Source organism: Stenella coeruleoalba, assembly GCF_951394435.1.
Source record: "Stenella coeruleoalba genome assembly, chromosome: 19".
In the NCBI taxonomy this organism is placed as follows: Eukaryota; Metazoa; Chordata; class Mammalia; order Artiodactyla; family Delphinidae; genus Stenella; species Stenella coeruleoalba.
Window position 1 is genome coordinate 37,799,410 of NC_137165.1, and position 20,262 is coordinate 37,819,671.

At 42.6% G+C, this 20,262-nt stretch overlaps 1 protein-coding gene across 4 annotated transcripts in view; it reads left to right on the forward strand.

Annotated features, from left to right (window-relative positions):
• Nucleotides 1-14,102, forward strand: part of ZNF652 (zinc finger protein 652) — a 70,464-nt gene extending 56,362 nt beyond the window's left edge. For 3 of the 4 annotated variants that reach the window (XM_079903649.1, XM_079903650.1, XM_079903651.1), the window contains one exon: nucleotides 4,841-14,102. In XM_079903649.1, the coding sequence (XP_079759775.1) occupies nucleotides 4,841-5,352 (512 nt within the window). In that variant the 3' untranslated portion in view covers nucleotides 5,353-14,102. The remainder of the gene's footprint in view (nucleotides 1-4,840) is intronic. The other variant, XM_079903652.1, reaches the window with a different exon arrangement.
• Nucleotides 14,103-20,262: the final 6,160 nt, after the last annotated feature.

Sequence of the window (20,262 nt, forward strand, 5' to 3'; positions counted from 1 at the left end):
TTGCATCTGCCTTTTAGTATTGTTTGTAATGCTCACACTGGGAAAGCGCTGGATGGTGGAGTTGGACACACCTGGCTCTGCCGCTCACTAGCAGTGTGACCTTAAGTGAATTATGCAACCCCTGTAGGCCTCTGGTTCCTTGGTACTAAATAAGGATTACAATAGTACCTGAAAGGATCCGAGAAGGGTTAGCTTTTAAAGAAGAAAAGGGATAGGTCTTTTAAGGCTGGATGAAACCACATTTAGAGTATGTTTTGGTGGGGGTTAAGGCCATTGCAGGAACTGACACTGATTGGGCTGTTTCTTTGCAGTTAAAGAGAAGTGAGGTAGATCTTATCTAGGGAAGCCGACCAGCCCTCAGGCAGGGTTTCCTGGGATGGTGTGGACATGGGGTGAGTTCAACATAGAATAATTGTTGATTCTCTTTGTACCAGGCACAGTGCTCAGTGCCGAGGGATACAGGATGAATTAAGACCTGTTTTTTGCCCTCAAGGAGCTTACAGTCCAGTGGTAGTGATGATGATGATGATGATAATAGCAGCACTAAAATGCACTGAATGTCTGCCATGTACCAAATACTGTTCTAAGCACTTTCTTCGAATTTCTAACTTATTGCAATAACCTATTATTATTATCTTCATTTTTCAGATGAGGCTCAGAGAGTAAAGAACTTGTCCAAAGCAGTCTGACTCCAGAAACACACACTTAGTTACTCTGATACAAATTTAATGAAGCAAGTAATAAAATGGAGGGATACGCAGGACATCATGAGGGCAAAGAGCACCACCCCAGAGTCTGGTTCTCAGCTTCCAGAATCTGTCAGTGTACCCAAGCAGATGAGGGCCAGAGGGATTGATCTGTGCTAAACAATCTTAATAATATATAAATAAAGTTGCTAATTTACAGTGAAAAGCCTGAGTGACAAGTGCTTCCGAACTCTTACGTTCTTTGGTCTGAATATTCTTTGCCTAAAATAAATTTATATGAGAAGCTAAATTATAATCACAAGATCATCAGGGACAGAAAATTACAGCAAAGGAAGGTAATTGAGTGATCTTAATTGTGAGTAACATCCTTCATGGAATCCAAGAAGCCATCAGTTTTAAGACAAACCTCATTTATCTATCACTAAGAAAATGCTGCAAATTAAAGAATGACACGTCACCGTGTCATATGGTGTATGTCAGTTTCACAGATGTAAATATTTGGGGGAAAATGCATGTCTTAGAATTAACTAATACTTATTTATAAATATTAATCAAGAATCTACTAAACGGGGCTACTGTAGCGAACAAGACTGAAATAGTCCCTAGATTCACAGAGCTTACAGTCATGTTGGGGTGATAGACAGGCAAGGCATAACAGTGGTTTGGTGATGAGAGCATAGTAAGTACCACTAAATGAAGTTGGTTAGAGTTTGATGGATGGGGGGAGGAGGGGAGGCAGGGAGTATAATAAGACACGGTACTGGGGAGCAGTAAGCAAGTACCGCATCACAGAATAAGCCATGTAAAAAAGTTTGAGCTTTATTCTGAGGACAGTGGGACGTTCTTCAGTGGCTTTAAGCAGAACGTGACACATCTGAAAGGTCGCTCTGGCTACAGTGTGGAGAGTGGATTGGAGGATGGGGAGCAAGAATAGAGGTGGTGAAACCAGTCGGGTGGATATTGCAGTAATCCAGGTGAACGACTGTAACGTGATGGTAGGCCAGATATATAGATGCACAGATTTCTGATGCTGCTCCAGGATATTCATAAGCAGACTGGGGTGCTTGTGTTCATTGGCCAGATCACTTTTTCCTTTGAAAGTTCAAAAGACAGCTAAGTAGCCCAATTCCTGCTCTTTCTATCTTCCCTGCAGATTCTGTCTTCATTTGTTATGTGCGTTCTTCAGACTCATTACAGTACCGTTTCTTATCATTAGGTTAGCTTTATCTGTATGTAACAGTTAGGTTACATCATAAGATGTATTGACATACGTGCTTTCTAGTTACCCTGATGGACTTAGCTGTTAGTACCTCCTCCAGCCACCCATTTACTAGCACTTCCTTAAAGTGGGACATTGTGCAGGTGGTTGATTTCAAATGTTACATTTTGATTTTTCCTTGTTTCAGCCTCATTGTAATCTTACTTTGAGGTTTCAGGGAAACCTTATCATCAGTCATTAGCACAGTTAGGAGATGGGGCCTCATGAATAATGAGAGTTAGAGTTGGGTGGGTTTACGTCTGGAGTAACAAATGTGGAAAATTTGGTAGGACATCAAGAAATGGATAAAAGATTACTAAGTAGTTAAAAGGACCCATTTAAATTTGAATACATAGATTTATGGTAGGCCAGTTCTAATAGTTTTTAGTCTTTCTGCGGCAAATCATTATAGCCTAGAAGACTACAAATGAGAGATGGATGATGAGAGAGATCCAGGACTGGATCCGGGTTTGAGCACATAACAGAAAGTTACATGTCCACGCATTAAGTAAACTGTCAATGAATAAAGTGTCTAGTGAACCTAGGAAGTGATTAGTGAATTAAGTGGAGAATGTTTGCTTGTATTAGACTAATAATTCAAACATTAGGTCCTTAGGCTCTGGTTCCGCATGGCTGTTAGCAGCGAAGACTGTTAACTCTGGAGAGTCAAGGAGGACGGGGTCAAGGGGATTGATAGGTTATCAAACAGGTGTGCTTTTAAAACATTTTATTATACAAGTAAATCATGTTTAGTTTAGAAAACAGGAAGTACATATAAGCATCAAAAATAGAGTAAAATAAATAAATAAATAAATAAAAATAAATTTAAAAATAGAGTAAAATGTCACTCATAATCCCATTATCTAGAGACGATCACTGGTAACATTTGTTGTATTTCTTTCCATATGTTCCTACACGTATTTTTCATTAAAAATGGATAATACCATGCATACGTGTTCATAACTTGCTTGTTTTACTTAATGGACTATAGATAATAGATTATAGATTTTCATGTCAGTAACTACATTTCTATACTTTTATAATATTGTTTTTAGTGGTACTCTCCATTAGCTGGGCATACCACAGCTGATTTAATCAATTCCATTTAACATAGAATTTGAAGTTTTTAATTGGAGGAAATGGATTAAAAGGAAGGAACACAAGCCAGGACAGAATTTATCTAGAAAGATGTGTGTGAATCACAGTGAAGAGCCTAGCAGTGGCAGTGATTGAATAATGAAAGGTAGGGAGATAAAAGAAATATTATAGTCAGCAAATAGTACCGGTAACTATGGAGAAAACTGATCCCCCCTGACGGTTCGATTCAGTCTCTCATGGGAAGTGAGGAAAAGTCTGGCTTCCATGGAAGGAAGCAACAGGAGATGTCAGTTTTCAAAGGCAGAGAGAAGAAATAAGGACTACAATATGGATAAAGGGGAGTTTGCTCGTAGTGTTAGAAGGAGTCCCAAAGTGGAGGAAAACAGTAAGAAAATAACATTCCTTTGTGTGTTCAGGAATGCACAGAACGTTGAGGTGTGAAGCGCCGTTGTTTTACGTGTCTGGCGCCAGACTGCAGAGTTTTAAATCCTGCCTCTCCACTGACTGTAGAACCTCCAGCAAGTTTCTTAATTAATTTTCTTAATAGCGTACCTACCTCATAAGGCTGTGAGGATCACCAGAGGTTAATAAGGTGTCAAGGGATTAGAACAGTGCCAAGCACACACTAAGACTCCATACACAACAGCTCTTATTTATACAGAGTAGAATAAGGACACCTGTTAGAAACAAAGAGAGTAACAATTGAAGTGAGAGCAAACTCTTGCAGCAGGAGCTACAGTAGAGATACAAGCGACATTCACTGAGCATTGGTGAAGGAATTGCTAAATACAAGCACATGGTCGCTGAAGCACACGTGGACAGGTATTCCGCACCGCACCACAGCATTCTGGATGCAGTGACCATGGACGTGTATGTCCAAACATCATTTTGTTTCTCCCTATGGCCTGGGGAGAGAGGCAGGCAGACATAGCATAGAACTAAGCAGTAAGCCCAAAGGAAAGTTAGGAAGTTTAAAAATTAAGCCCTTAGAACCCAAACCTAATTTCCTCCCTAAGTGCCCTTAGAACTAGGGGGTTTTGTTTCCTTTTTGGCTCATTTTCCCAGTGGTTCTCCACCAAGAACGGTAGCCTGCCGCTCAACCCTCCCCACACCCGTGGGCATTTGGAAATGGTGTGGGGACATTCTTGATGGTCAGAATTTCTTGGGGGCATATAAGTAGTCTGGCGCCAGGACCGCTGAGCGCTCTTCAGGTGTGCAGACAGCCCCACGTAATGGAGAGCCGCCTGCAGAGAAACACTGTGGTGCGAAATCTGTGTTGTAGGGTGAGTCAGTCCAGAATTTCCCCAGATAGCAAAGCGTAAGCCGCATTCTAAGGATTGTGTTCGAGTTGACGTGCGGAGACTTATGTCCTCCACAAGACATTTTCAGCAAAGTCCTACTCTGGGTTGGAATGTCAGAAATTGCTCACAGATCAGCTCGCCTATGCTTAGAGGCAGAGATTCATCTGTGGGCTTGGTTCCCTGGAACACAGGAAAGCCATTTGAACACTTCGTCCTGTAGGATGTGGAAGATCACTACTGTAGAAGCCCTTTTTGTTCTTTTAACCAAGCCCAGATGGTAGGTTGTAAGTAAGTTTTCGTTGTATCTGCTCCTTTTTGTGAAGTCCCAACCTTGGGGAACTCTGTTATGACTACTAGAATGTAATATGCCATAAGGGAGAGGAGTGGTAACCTCCTTTTTTAGTATGAGGAATAGCTGGGGCAACTACTTGCCGCCTAGTGTGTTAATCCTGTTTTTGTGTCTGTGTTCGTCTCAGGAGAGAAACCCTTTATCTGTGAAATCTGTGGCAAAAGCTTCACCAGCCGCCCCAACATGAAGAGGCACCGCAGAACTCATACAGGCGAGAAGCCCTATCCGTGTGATGTGTGCGGCCAGCGGTTCCGCTTCTCCAACATGCTTAAGGCCCACAAGGAGAAGTGCTTTCGGGTGACCAGCCCCGTGAACGTGCCGCCTGCTGTCCAGATCCCACTCACAACCTCCCCGGCCACCCCAGTTCCTTCTGTGGGGAGCACCCCCACGACCCCCGCCCCTCCCATCAGCATGAACCCCGTCAGCACGCTAACCCCTCGGCCCATGCCCCACCCCTTCTCGCACCTTCACATCCACGCACACCCTCACCACCCACACCACCTTCCTATCCCCCCAGTCCCTCACCTCCCCCCACCTCCAGCTCTCTTTAAGAGTGAGCCTTTAAATAACAGGGGCCAGGGTGAGGACACCTTTCTGCGGCACCTGGCAGAGAAGAACAGTTCAGCCCAGCATCACTAACATCCATCTCCTTAAACGTGTTCTCCGCGAGTTCCGTGCCCCGGTGTGAGTTTGCAGAGTGGGGGTTGGTGAGCGTTTCTGTAGCTGTCAGACTCTCCTCAGCCTCCACCCAGAGCTTTGTCATTGTCTTGGTGAATCAGCGCATCCGAGGGAGTGGACGAGAAGACCCTGAGCTCACGGAGGGAACTGTCGAACCAGGGAACCACCGAACTAAAGCCCAATTTGCTTGCATTTTCTGGTGACTTTTATAAATTTCAAATACTCAGACTTGTGGAATTTTATAATTTCATATCAGCTGATGAGGTATGCTTGCTTTTATATCCTGGACTTCTCCTCAAAGAGGGGACAGGCCTGGTTTCCTTTGTACTAATCGGGAAGGCTGTGACATTAATCCAGAGCATTAATTGTATCACTGTGTATCGTAACATTCTTTTCAGCTTTCGGTGCTGGCTTCGGAGTCGAGCTAGCCATGTTTCACAGTATATCAAGCATTATAGAGAAAGACAGAAATTTTCTTCTTTGTGTAGCTCTCCTAATGCACTCTTTATTTTACTACAGAAATTATTTTAGAGTTTTTGTATAGACTTCTTTAGTAGTCTGTTTCTAAAATGAAATGTATTTCAATAAGCAGTGTAATTTTTTCAGTGTAGCTGGACCTATGTTGTAAAATAGAAAAAATTTTTATAATCATCAAAATGTGATTCTTAAAGATGCATATAACTTCTATAGTTCAAAGTTATTCTTACATCCGTACAACTCAAAGGTGCTTCAGAGACTAGATGTATCTGAAAGGGTCTCCAGACCAGGTTACTGCGAAAATGAGGTTTTGCTTTCGGAATCCGGCATAAGTCCTTGGTAGTTTTTTAATCTCTGCTTAACACTCGGGGGCCTGTTAGGCTCACGGACATGCTGTGTCCTCCATGTTTCGTTCGGTTCAGTTAGTACGTTGAATGGAATGATTTGCAGAGGGTTGAGCCTTTTCCAGGGAGGTCACCTGAAGCTGGCCTGTTTTGAAAATCTGAGTAAAGCTGCTCGCCGTCAAGAGGAGGACGTGGCGGAGGCTGTTTCCTCTCAGTCACGTCTCGCTTCCCCCAGAAATGTGTTCAGGTTCAGCCTCTGTGGGACGACCAACTGAAGTCTCCTAATACACTGCTCACTTTAAGGTTGCTTTATTTTTCTAATTGTCACAAAAAGATAAAATAGTACACTAAAATCACAAACATGATGTTGCCTGATAGCGGCTGAGAAATTCGGATAAGAACACAAATTGGTTATGACTTTTAAAATGTCTCTTCTATCCATGGATGTAGTCACAACTTCGAGCTATTCTAACACAGTTTAAATTGTGGTGAGAGGGAGAAAACGACGTTTTGCTGCCCTGTCCTCTGCAAGCGATGATGTGATAGCAGCCTTCTTGGTGATAAGGAGAGCCGCAAATGGGGCAGGTTTGAAAGAGTTCGGGTAACTTCTAAAGAGCATGGTCAGTCAGGAGCTCATTAGAAGAAAGGCTGAACAGAAGGGCTGACAGATTGGTTATATTTAACTGATCACATTTATCCAGACTCAGTGTAGATAAAAATTTTGTAATTTTTCATCTCAGCGAACTGAGTTTCAAAGCGAGGTCTTTCTTTCTCCCTCTCTCTCTCTCTCTCTCTCATTTTTTTGATCTTGAAATCTCTTCATTTTTCTTTCCTCAAGGTTTTAAATCTTTGCCTGAATCAGAACCCTGACTTTTATTTATTTTTTGATTTTTAATATTAAGTGTGCAGATAGACTTACAGCACTTTTTCTGGCTGATTAGCTCTGTGGTAGGAAAACTGGAACTCTTTCCATTGAGGTTAAGTCCCTATTTTTAAAATATCGCATTCTCTGTTAGCTTTTTGGTTTAATATTTCCAGATTTTTTTCCTTCTGATTACTGCCTTTGTCTTCTATAATGAGCATAGGAGAATTTGGGAATGAGGCGGAAAAGTATCTCAAGACATACTTTTCCTGTTTCTGGATGTAACTTCTAAGGAATGTGGTTTTAAATATTTGTATACATTCTTGGAACACTCAAGTACCCAAACCAATAAGAAAAGTTAATTCCTTATTTATGACTGTTATATCTTTAGCGGCTGCCTCCCCTTATTCACACAGTCTCCTTGGCGTTCCATGACAAGTTTGTGGATATACCATGTGTGGACATACCATTATTTCATGTCCAAGCTTGTAATATTAAAATGATGTTCAAGATGTAAATTACAGCTTAGTTAATTGGTTATACCTTATTTTGTTCTAAATAAATTTACAATATTGGGCAGCAGTTCTGAATTCTAGACTTGAGACCATTGAATCAACCATTTTACGAGGTGTACTATAATTACACACTGGAAAATTCAGGTAGTCGTATTTGATTTTCCATTCAAGTGAATATAGCCATAAGAAAAGAGCTACTACATAGGAAAACCAATATTAAGCAAATAATCACCACCACCCTTAACAGAAGCAAAGAAAGGATTATCTTTTTTTTAAAATCAGCATTGTCAAACAGTACATTTCTTAGTGAAATGTATTGTGGAACAATCTGGAAACTTCCAATTTTTTTTCCCTAGATAAGCATACCCTCCCTGATTTGGGGTTTGTGGTCTTCGGGAAAACTGCTCAGAATATAATGACTCCTCACCAGTGTCATATTACATATGCCTAACGAAATGCATTAAGAATATTCATACCATTAATGCTTCTGAATAGAAGAACTGAAGAATTAAGCCTTAAACATATACGTGCATCAGGTTTAACACGCTTAAGACTCAAACTCAGGGTTAAAATTTTGATTGGGGTCCTTTACTAAAATAAAAGTTGCATTTATATATGGTGTGTTCCCTCCCACCTATAGTACAGCACCCTGTGACTTATTCAAGACTTATTAACTACTTGTTATCTGTTTATGAAAAAAAGAACTGGGGAGGAGTTTGAGTTCTCAGCCCTCATCTGTACTTAAATTTTAAAGACGACAGAGGCCACATTTCAGCATTATATAGATACCAAATTGAGGCTGTTTCTCCTGACTTAATTCTACTGTCTTCAAAGGCTTGTATCATTGCTAGAGTTAAGACTTACTTGAAAATTCCCAGCTTGAGTTGCTATTGCTTTTTAAATTTTTTTTGCACTTTTCTCTTCTTTTCTCATAGATTTATCATTCAAATATGAACTCTTCCTTAGCCTGAATGAAAGGCTGCTCGTTGCTTTCTCAAATTGAGTGGGGCGGGCTCATACTGAGTCAGACTTTACATCTGAATGAAGAAAATAAGATGAACGGTTTAAAAGCACGTGGCTTCCTTTCCGTGTATATTTGTGATTTGATCCTTGTTTTTAGCAAGCAGGGAAGTCTCCACATAAAACTTTACTACAGTAGTTCAAAGTAACCTTTGCAAATCAGTTGTGTATACTTTTACAGTCTGCCGTTTTTCCATTAACCGTTCTAAATTAATGACTGAGCGTGGATATTACCACAGTTGTACCATCTTTTGTAAAACTACATTGGTTGAAAGTACCTTTTCATCGCGGTTAGAATGCTCCCTATAATTTTTTTTTTAACATCTTTATTGGGGTATAATTGCTTTACAATGGTGTGTTAGTTTCTGCTTTATAACAAAGTGAATCAGGTATACATATACATATGTTCCCATATCTCGCTCCCTATAATTTGACTGTCCCTTATATACTAACTGGAGGCAAAATACTCGGAAGAGATACTTGTACACTTTTTCTACTTCTTGAAATTTTTTTCACTTTTTATGTTTTTTGAATGGATATGCTTGTTTAGCTTAATTTTTATTTCACTGGAAGTTTTAAATCTTAAGAACATCAAGCAGAAATAGAACTCCATTGCAGACGTGTACTATATTTACCACATCTTGAAGATTTCCGTTAGTGAAACACAGAATGGTAGGTGGGGTTTTAATGTTTAAAGAGAGAGAGAGAGAGAAGAAAACTAAAGTTAGAGAAACCCATCTGTTTGAGCTACTGCATAGAAGAGACAACTTTTATTACATCGCTGATCCACATATGAACATTTCGATGCTGTTGCAGACCGTATGGGAAGTATTTGATGAAAAAGGGATGAGTTACACCTAAGAATTTTATCAACTATCTCCCATTACAAAAATCAACTCACTTGGAATTCTTCAGACTATAAAATTGAGCAAGTGAATATTGGGTTTTAATTTTCATTTACCTAAACCAAGATAGGAAATTTCCCAAAAGATCATTTTTTTCAGGAATGAAAGGTCATTAGCCACTAGAGATACTGGCATTATTATGTACTAGTGACACCCTAGCTAACCTGCTTCTGTCACCTGTAGTGTTTATAACACATGACAATGACCTTCCGACCCTGGATGCTACCTCGATAAAGCAAACCAGAGATCCTCTCTACACTTTCTATGGAAGCCATAAAAGTTGCCATCGATATATCTACTTTCATAGTTCTGTACTTTTATACTCTCTAGACTTTTTATAGACTTTGTGATCAGATCTTTTTGTCTTAGAGGATAGGTTTTGCAAGATTCAAAGGAAAATCAAACTCCTTGGTTGTCCCAGCTCTGAAGCCTTAGCCTCAGTAAATTTGTTTAAAGAACTAGATAATGTACCACTTATCAACTTTTTCATTAAGCTATTTTGCAGAATTGCATATCGGGAAAACAAACTTCTCTTTCTCATTCCCTAAGTAGAAGCTATATTGTTGTAAGAAGCTACTTACAAAGCGGATTTCTACCTTGTTAGACTCTGTGTATAACTTGATAATATATGTCTCGTCATAGTGTTCCTGGAGTTGTTTTTATTTCCTTATGACAGATTAGTGCGTGTACATCTCTCACTGATCCTGTATTATCTCACTGCAGCTTCAGTCTCTCTCACTCTGTTCTTGAGTGCCTTCAAAAAGCCAGCATCATGGAACATTCTTTTCCTGATCTAAATCCTACCTCTGATTATTCATCCTCCATGAGTATTGGAACTCACTCTTATTCCAATTGATTTGTCTCTACAAACTAGCTCTAAAACCTTGGATGTGAATTTTTTATGTATTTCTGTTTTGCTCCCCCATGTCACTTTTAGATTATGTTTTAAACTTTTATGTATATCTTATTTCTTCACGTATTACATCTCTAGTGATGAAAGGCTTTCTCCTTATCGTAACTGCTCATGTTCCTTTCTTTCACCAGAAAGTAGATGTTCCTTTCAAATTAAAGGTCATTGAGTATCTCTTTTGAACATCTTTTTCTCGTCTTAGTCTTCCTGAAATGCCTCCCCTTTCTGATTAAGGGATCTAGATTGCTGCTCTTGCTATGCCCTGTTCTGATACGCTCTCTCTCTTCGAGAAACATTTGGCCAGGTTGTACCCATAATGTTATTTTAGTCAAATCAATTTAAAATTGCTCTCTGGGTTTATCAGAAGTCCTTTACTGATGTTTGATCTGCCTCTCTCATCCTTCTGTCCCTCAAAAACTTCCGGTTACTCTCTTCTACTTGTTCACATCTAATTAATTTTTAAAATATCGTTGATAACGTAGTATATGAAGGATGTCATAAAAAGGAGGTTTCAGTGTGTTCTCCATGTGATATGAGCACCTTATTGATAAAACATTGTAGCGATTGGCTCATCTTTCACGGTCAGAACTGCAGTTCGTGCTGCGTACAGGTGTCTTGCTCCCTTTCAATTCTCCTCCCAAACTGAAAACAGATAGACCTCATTAAAATGAGGAAATCAGATTGCTTTTTTTTTTAAGTGCATGAAAGCTATTGAGTTGAGTATTTTGGCCTTAGTCGAAATTTTTCCTTTCTGACTTAAAACGTCATGCCTCTTTCCTTAAAGTGGATGATACTAATACTCAGGTTTTCAAGGCTAACTAACAACCACGTGAAGTGGGAGTCTAAGAAGGCAGCTGTTAATAAATTCTTGTTCCTTTTATCTGGCGACAGTATGTTATGGTGGGATGGTGTGATATTGTGAGAATGCTTATGTTTGATAATGAATAAATTCAAGACATTTGAAGATGTCACTGGTTGTTTGGAATGGGAATACTCGTTTACAAAATGCAAAAAGTAGATTTCTACAGAAATAAGTGACAAGAGTTTCTTGTTGTTTGAAATCTTCTTGCTTTAGTATGCCTCGATAGTCCCCAAACCTAGAAGTTTGCCTCTTTTAGGTGGTAACTGGCTACCTAAAGTAACCACTTTGAATCTGTGGCTTTTCTCCTGGGACTCTCAGGCAGCACAGCAGTGGGAGCCGTGCGGGGAGTGGGGGAGGGGGGCGCTCACACCTGAGGAGCCACATCCCTGAGACAGACTGTTGGCTTGTTTCATGTCTTTGTACGTAGGAGACGTTTGGCACGAGTATCAAAGGGCCTTTGCCTCTAAGAAGTATCTCCTCCACCTTCTAGTTTCACACCATTTGAGCTTCCTGGTGAGATCAGGGATGTTACAAATTACTTGAAAATGATTTTGGGGATGGGGCAAGAAGGGGTAGGAGCTGAATTTTGCTTAACTTTGGAAGGAAATCTGGAACTTGCATTGTTGGTTTTGATCAACCAAAGAGCCTGTCTCTAGAGCGGATGTGCCAAAGAATCAAGTTGTTTCTAAATATCCAGCTCCTCTGAGCACACACAGCTTCCTTCTTACCTGACTTCTACAGGTGAAAAGGGACCGTGTGATCACAAGGCCAGAGACACCAACTCACATTCTGCGTAGGACTTGAGGCTGCGTTTAATCGCATTCAGAAGCTGGTGGGAAATATTTTGTTCTTTTAGAAGCTCCAGCCCATCCTAGAAGTATCTTTTCTGTGCTTCATTATTCAACTCATTAGACTTGTTCCAAAAGTAAAAAAGGAAGAAACCGTGTGGCGTAGTTTTGGTGTTTACTGCTGACGTTGTATCCCCAACCATATCTATGCAGCCTCTGAAAATCAGATGAATTCTTCTCCATCTTCCATACGTTCGAATATGCATCTTCCTCTTGACATGGGCAGCATGATTCTGCTCCACCAGCAGTACGGGCTTTGTCCACAAGGGAGCAACAAAATACTTTAGCTTCTTTATTCTTGCCTTCTAAAGAAAGATCCCGCTTTTAAGTCTCTTATAGAATATTCTCTCTAGGCTCAATATTTATTTATAGATCTTGGTTTTTAAGACATTTTCCCTTATTACTAAGTGCTCAGCCTTCATGATGGAAACAAAGGTTGATATGTGGGTCAGAGGTCCTTGTGGGTCAGGCATCTGAATTAGCCTTTTTACATATCGGTGCCAGAGATTGAAAGCCAGAACCTTCCCATGGGGGATCCGTTGTGTGCTAAGTGCAGAGCAGGAAGGCCACCCTCCTCACTTCTTTTCTCCCAAGTCCCACCGCCAGCGCAGGGCCATTACATCTCTGAGAAGGACATGAGCGGCAGGGGTAGCTCTGGAGTATGAATGAGGAAGTGCTTCTTACCTTCTCTGCTCCAAGCAGATGTCTGTTACAGCAGGGACCAAGTCAGCGGGGTCAGCCCTGTGTCCTGACCTGTAGGGAGTCCCCTGCAGCAGCCGCTCCTCCCGGGTAGGATTCAGTGTGTGTTCCCTCTGTGTCAGTTACTTGTCTTAGGGCTCCTAACTGTCATCAGCTCTCTGACCACAAGTTTTGTTTGTGCTCATAGCAGCACCTTCCTCACAAGAAGCAGGTCAGCAGTCAACTAAGAGGAACACCAGACCCTAACTGTTCAGCCCGTAGAGCCAGGAGGCATTTGCACCTGGAATGGCCTTGCGAACAGATACCTGCCTGGCCCTTTTTCCCCAGCCAAGTCTGACCCTGAGCAATACAGACAGATAGAGGCATCCACTTGTAACCCCAGCACTTGGCAAAAAACAAAACTGAAGCTGTGATTGGTTTAGGTAACAAGGGGGCCAGGTGTAACTTGTCTGTCTGTATTTTCGTTTTCCCCAACAGTACTGAAATCACTTGCACTTTTCCTCTTTTCTTAAAGAAAAAAATCCAGTTTGCTTGCCAGGAGTTGTTCAGCGTTAGGTTTACAAAGCTTGTTGTTGAATGTTGAACATTTGTCCAAAGGAGTTTGACAAAACAGAAGCTGCTTGGTCCCTGTTCTGCCTGCTAGGTCATAAGGATTAAGGCCATGTAGCTGGGGTACTTGTGTCAAGTCCAGAAGAGGGCAGTGTCCCTCTCCTACCTCTGTGAGGACGCAATTGAAGGTGAAGGTGGACTCATGTAGGACAGGTACCTCTCGTGCTGCAAAGAAGTTTAGAGGAGTCTTTCAGTTGGGGAGGTGACAGGTAATAGGACAGGATCTCGTAAGATGGGAAAGATACTGGGGAGAGGAGAGCTGCTTGGCCCCAGGGAACCGTAGGGAGGGGGAACCAAGCTTCCCTCCTGGGTCCCCAAACTTGCCCAGCTTCCCTGAGTCCTCTGTATTCCAGCATCCTGTCAGATCCCTCAATGTACTGATTTTCCCCCCTTGTGTTAACTATACCAATATTATTTTTTTAGCAATTGAAATGCACTTTTTAATTTCAACTCAATCATGATTTTAAGTATAAAAAATTTATAGACTGTTAAAACTACTTTTTTGTGTATTTTTAACCACTTGATGTAGCATTGTTTATTTTATTCTTATGAGACTCTGGTACAAGGTGTGCCACTTCATGATATTTCTGAGATGCTGGGCCTTTGGATGTGTACGGTAACCAACTTAATGCTAATGTTCACAGTAAAAAAAAAAAAAAAGTAGTCATATCCATTGTGTGTATTTCTTCACTTCATTTCTTCCTTCCTTATCCTCATGTGACCGTCCTCATAATAGGCTGGCCAGCCCACAAATCCTGCTGACCTCTTTATGAAGGGTAACATGTTTTCAAGGCTGCTGGCCAAAGTTAGAGTGATTAGTTCTCTTTTATTCTGTGCCGCCTGGCTCAGTGCTGATTGGTTTCAGTAACACTACTCTGTCTAGCTGAACGATAATCTGAACATATCCTAGAAAACAGTATTTGAAAAAAAGGATCATGATTGGGTTCTGAATCAGTCTGAAGAAAAAGAAGACAGATGGAAAGCGCTTACAAAGTACACTCAGTGAAAAGCAGTGATTATAAAATGTGGTACCTGGATGAGGCTCCTTTTCCTTCCCCTATTCCCATTAATTCGTGCACTCGTTTGTTTACTCCACGAATGTTTATGGAGTGCCTAACATGTATTGGGCCCTGACCTGGCCACCGGGGGTTCAGCCGTGAACAAGACACAGTCCCTGCTCTCATGGAGCCCGTGTTCCAGTGGAGGAAATCTGACAACAAACAAGTAAATAATTCTCCAACAGTGAGGCTTGCCCTCAGAGCTGTTACTGTAGCCACTGGAGGATCGACTATTTTCTACCGAGCCTTTCACGCTCAGGATTCCCGTTTCTTTCTGTCTAAGGATTCCAGTGAGGGAGTTAAGCACAGAGAAAGGAAATCTTGTTCAAGGTTCCTTTTGTTTCAAACCTCTTAGAACGGAACAAAACTGCCCAAATCATAGAATTACCATTCTTATTCTTCATCATCTTGTAACTCTGACTAGATGCTGATGTTAACACACTTTTTTCATGAATATAAAGTGGATATTCCCCCTACCCCAGTGTATACTAAATCAGTGGCTTTCAAACTTTGGCTGTGACCCATAGTAAGAAATGTATTTTCTCATTACTTGGCTATCCAATATACATATCTATGAATTTATTTATAAAAGTGAATTAAAAGTCCAAGAAAAATATCTTTGTGCTGCACTTTGATATTTTCTATTCTTTTTTTTTTTTTTTTTTTTTTTTGCGGTACGTGGGCCTCTCACTGTTGTGGCCTCTCCCGTTGCGGAGCACAGGCTCCGGACGCGCAGGCTCAGCGGCCATGGCCCATAGGCTCAGCCGTTCCGCGGCATGTGGGATCTTCCCGGACCGGGGCGCGAACCCGTGTCCCCCGCATCGGCAGGCGGACTCTCAACCACTGCGCCACCAGGGAAGCCCTCTATTCTATTTTTTAAATGCTGATCATGAACTACTAAATTAATTTTAAGACCCACTAAGCCCTACCTGCAGTTTGAAGAATCTTTTCCTAAAGCAGTGTATATGTGTATTATTTTATTCCAGCAGCAGCTTGAATTCAATTTCCTACAGAATCGGGTTGTTTTAACTGGATCTTCTAACATTTTAAGTCTTACGTGTTTCTATTTCTGCCTGGGTCCAAACTCTGAAGCTCCCTGCACAGATTAGCCATCTCTCATTCCGGTGCCCTGCAGCGGAGACAGGTCAAATCTTGGGCACACTGCAGTCAGTCCTGTTTCATGGGGCCTCTAACCCACTGCCCGTACAACGATCCTCGATGAGTCACGCCTCTTTGTGTCCACACCCTTCTGTAGTCTGTCCTTGCCCCTCCTTCCATTAAACTCCCAGTAAGAAGTGTGGCCATTCTCAGCTCCCTTGAATCTGGGCCGGTCTTAGGAATTCTTTGACCAATAGGATGTGGGGAAATGATGTTGCAAGTCCTGGAGCCTGTGCAGCTTCTGCCTTTAATTCTCTTGGAACGTGACTGAGGAAGCTCAGGTGAGACCCCTGACTGATGAGAAACCGCGTGGAGAGAAGAGGTCCCAGCTGTCCCTGTCAAGGTTCCAGGCACGTGGCTGAGGCCATAGCAGGCCCTTCAGGTCAGCCGACACTCCAACTAAACGCATGCTTAAGAGCCCAGGTAACGCCAGCAGAGTAACTGCCCCACCAACCCAAAGAGTCACCAGAAATAAATGATTTTTGTTAGAAACCACTAAGATTCGGGGTGGTTTGTTACACAGCAATAAGATAACCTGGAAACGCCCTCAGATTTAGGTCTAACAGTTACTAAGAGCTTATAATTCTGCACAGTCCGTTATGCAAGAACTTTGGGGGGCATGACGAAGTAACAGTTTTAGCTCATGTGTAACCCTGCTACTTCTATTTCCAATCCCTATTCAGCAACTGTGGACTTGGAGAGGAAGGAGGGTTTCCTCATGTCCACAGCTGATTTCGTCAAGAACGCCACCATTTCAGAATTGCCCTCCACCCAGATTTCTGGCCTGCTCTTCTGTGTTCCCAGAACTTCCTGGGTTAGGTACTGCCTGGGTTTAGAGCCCTCTGACTGGTACATCTCACCCCCAGTCCCTGCACCTAAAGCATGGTAGCCCCTTACTTAGCTTCAATCTTTGCAATGACATCGACCTTCCCAAGATGTTATCAGGGGAGACAGTATAAGAGTTAGAAACACACAGGCTTGTTCACAGACAAACTTGGGCTCGACCTTTTCTCCCCTAACCGTCACTTCTGTGGCTGTAAGTTATCTAACCACTCTGCGCCTGTGTCCACATCTGCAAGGGAGGATATTAATAGCAACTCCCTTAAGGTCACTGTGAGGATTGAATAAAGCCGTGCAGGTAAAATGCTCAGCTTGGTGTTTGCCGGGTAGTATTTGTGACAGGCCGCTCCAGGGTGGCCCCCACCTCCAGTCACACCCTGTGCAATCCTCTCGCCTTTGGTTGGGCTGGTTTCGCAACTTGCTTCTCAGGAATGGAATATGACAGAAGTGATGCAGTGTCACTTCCAAGATTAGTTACAAAAAGACTCTTGGTCATGGTCTCTACCTCTCCAATCACCAGCTGCCATGTCATGAAAACACTTAAGGCAGCCCATGGAGGACTTGTCCAGGAACGGAAGCCTGCCAGCAACCCCATGAGTGAGCTTGGAAGTGGGCTCTCCAGCACAGTAGAGTCTAGAAGTGACTTAGCCCAAGCCAATAGCTTGGTGACCCTGAGCCAGAGACACCTAAGCTGAGGTCAGATTCATGACCAACAAACTATGGAATAATACATGTTTGTTGTTTTAAGCTACTAAGTTTGGGGGTAATTTGTGCAGCAATAGAAAATTAATACGAAGTACAAATGCTATCTATTAGCAGATGGAGAAAACAATGATTGCAGCGGATGCTGTGGTGTGCTTCCCAGATTCTCCCCTCTTCAGGGTCGAGGCACTCATTCTCCCAGCTGCTCCAGAGCGTTTGTGCTGACAGCTCTCAGCTGAGTCTCTCTCCAGGAATGGCTCTCAGCTGAAGAAAGCCACCTGCCCCAAAGTCACACCTCCTCTCCTCCCCAAGGGCAGCCCACATCCAGTGACTAGCTGGCACAGAGGTGTAATGACCCGGACCTGTTGCCTCAAGGGGGAAATTTTGAAGAGTTGCCGTCTCCTGAGCTCCTGTGAGATCGGCCGAGGCCTTTATTGTGAATTCATCACGGTTCAACTCTGCCCAACTTGACCTCTGTCCAATCCTTCTTCTTTGAAGACTTTCCAAGTTTTGATTCTTGGGAACCTGACCTAATACAGTTGGTACCAGGATTGGCTAGGGGAAGCAGAGTCAGAAACGGGATTTTGTACCCTTGGCAGGCAGCTGGTGGAGACACTATCACTAGTGATAGGTGGGACAACTGTTCAAACTGTCATCGGTGGTGACCCTGTAAAAGGGAATGCACTTCCGGGGTGGCAGGGGGTGGGGGGGCGGCGATATCACAGGCTTTTGAGAGGCGGGGGAGGTACTAATTCTAAGGACAGTGGACTCTGAAGGCTGTCCTGAGCACCACTGACGCATTAGGGAAAGATAATGAGTGGCCAAGGGTGTCTAACCACCAACTGAAGGCAAGTGTGAAAGCCGGAGGGCCTTGTGTTGTTGAAAGTCCCCCTCATTTGTGATATTTGTTATGTAGCAATAGAAAACTAAAACATGTGTGGGTACCTGGAAGCAGGCTGCCATAACAAATACCTAAAAAGGTAGATTGCCTTGAACTGACTTTTAGTAGAAATATGTACATTAAAGACAGTGCAGGTCAAAAGAACGTGAAGACAATGTCAAGATCCTTAATTGCCTTAGAGAAAGCCTCCGTCTCCACGAACAGATCGTTAATAGAAAGATGAACTTAAGACGCTGACGGTAAGGGCTCAGATGGAAGTGAGGAATATGTTATTGGAACTGAAGGGCAGGTAACCCTCGTTCCGTAGTGGCAGAAAGCTTAGCAGAGTTGTGTCTAGCAGTTACGTGGAAAACAGAACTTGTAAGCAAGGAATGTGGATATTTAGCAGAGATTTTCTAGGTTTCTGGTTTCTTTTTGCTGCTGAGAGTAAAATACAAGAGGAGAGAAATAAATTATGGGAAGAACCGTTCAGAGGAACTGGGACTTGATGATTGGAGAAATTCTCAGCCTATCCAGATTGCAAAAGATACTAAAATGCAGAAATGGCTGCCACACCCTGGCGTAGAGAAAAGCCCTGGCGTGTGGCTGTACCACCTTTCGCCGAGGCTTCAGAGAGATCTAAAAGCCAGTCACAAGAGATCAAGGACTGTATCGGTTTGCCAGGGCTGCCACCATGGAGTACCACCAACTTGGTGGCTTAAACAACAGAAATGTATGGTCTCACGGTTCCTGAGGCTACAAGACCAAGACCAAGGTGTCAACAGGGTTGGTTCCTTCTGAAGACTGCGCATCTGTTCCATGCCTCTCTCCTAGCTTCTGGAGGGTTACTGGCAATCTCTGGAGTTCCGTGGCTCATAGAAGCATCACCCTGATCTCTACCTCCATCTTCTCATGGCATCTCCGTGTGTGTGTATGTGTGTGTGTGTGTGTGTGTGTGTGTGTGTGTGTGTGTGTGTGTGTGTGTTTACCCTTGTTATAAGCACACCAGTCATATCGGATTAAGGGTCCACCCTATTCCAGGGTGACTTCATCTTAATTGCCTCTGCAACAACCCTATTCCCAAATAAGATCACATTCCGAGGTACTGGGGGTTAGGATTTCAAGGTACGAATTTTGGGAGGACACGATTCAATCTGTATCAAGGTATTTGACAAATATCTCAATCAATCCAGGGGTCCTCTAGGAAGCTCAGGGGTTATTGCCCCTTAGCCTTCTCAGCAGAAGCCAAATATAGAAGAGGGATTATTCCAGAAAGACATGTGGGAGAGACTTCTGTCTAATGGAGTGATTCCCTGTGCCATGAATGCAAAGCCCACAAGGTTCTTGAGAAATTTATACCCACAGGAAAAGAAAGACAGAGTAGAAAATGAAAGAAGGCTTTTGGGTCCCCCAAATTTCACTGACAGGAAGCAGTTTGATAAAAAGGTCTCAGTTACAAACATGACCTGTCTTTCATGAAAAACAAAGAGGGGGGATCCAAGAGCCCAGAGGGCAGAGTCAAGAGCCATGAAGAGTTGTTCCCAGGCCTTGAAACCTAATAGAGTTTGCTTGGCTAGATTTAACAGCTGCTTTGGACTGGTGACATTTCCTGCTTTCTGAACCAGAACACGACCATTGTCCTAAGCTTGTCCCACCACTGTGTGCTGGGGGCATATAACTTATTTCTTTAGCGTCACAGGCCCCTAGATGCACAGGAACTGTGCCCAGGAGCTGTACTTAGTGGCTAATACTCAGCAGATTCATCTGCACCTGACTTACATGATGAAACTTCATACTTTTGAGCTGATGATACTTAAATGAGATTTTGGATTTTGAATTGATGCTATAATAGGACGAGACCCTTGGGAACATTGGAAGGAGATGAGTGTATTTTGCGTTTTTAGGAGGGATGCGAATCTTCGGGGACCACAGGGTAGACTGTAGAAGGCAGAATTCTAAAACTGGCCCTCCAAGATTCTGTGCCCTGATCCATGGAACCTGTTAATTCGATGGGACTCTACTCCTGTGATTATGTTATGAGCTGCCACAGCTGACCTGACACCCTGAGCAGAAACCAGTCCAGCCTGCCCAGGCTCCTCACCTACATAACTGCACGATACTAAGTGGATGTAGTTTAGAACAGCTGTTTGTGGCCCCTTGTTATGCAGCAATAGAAAACGAA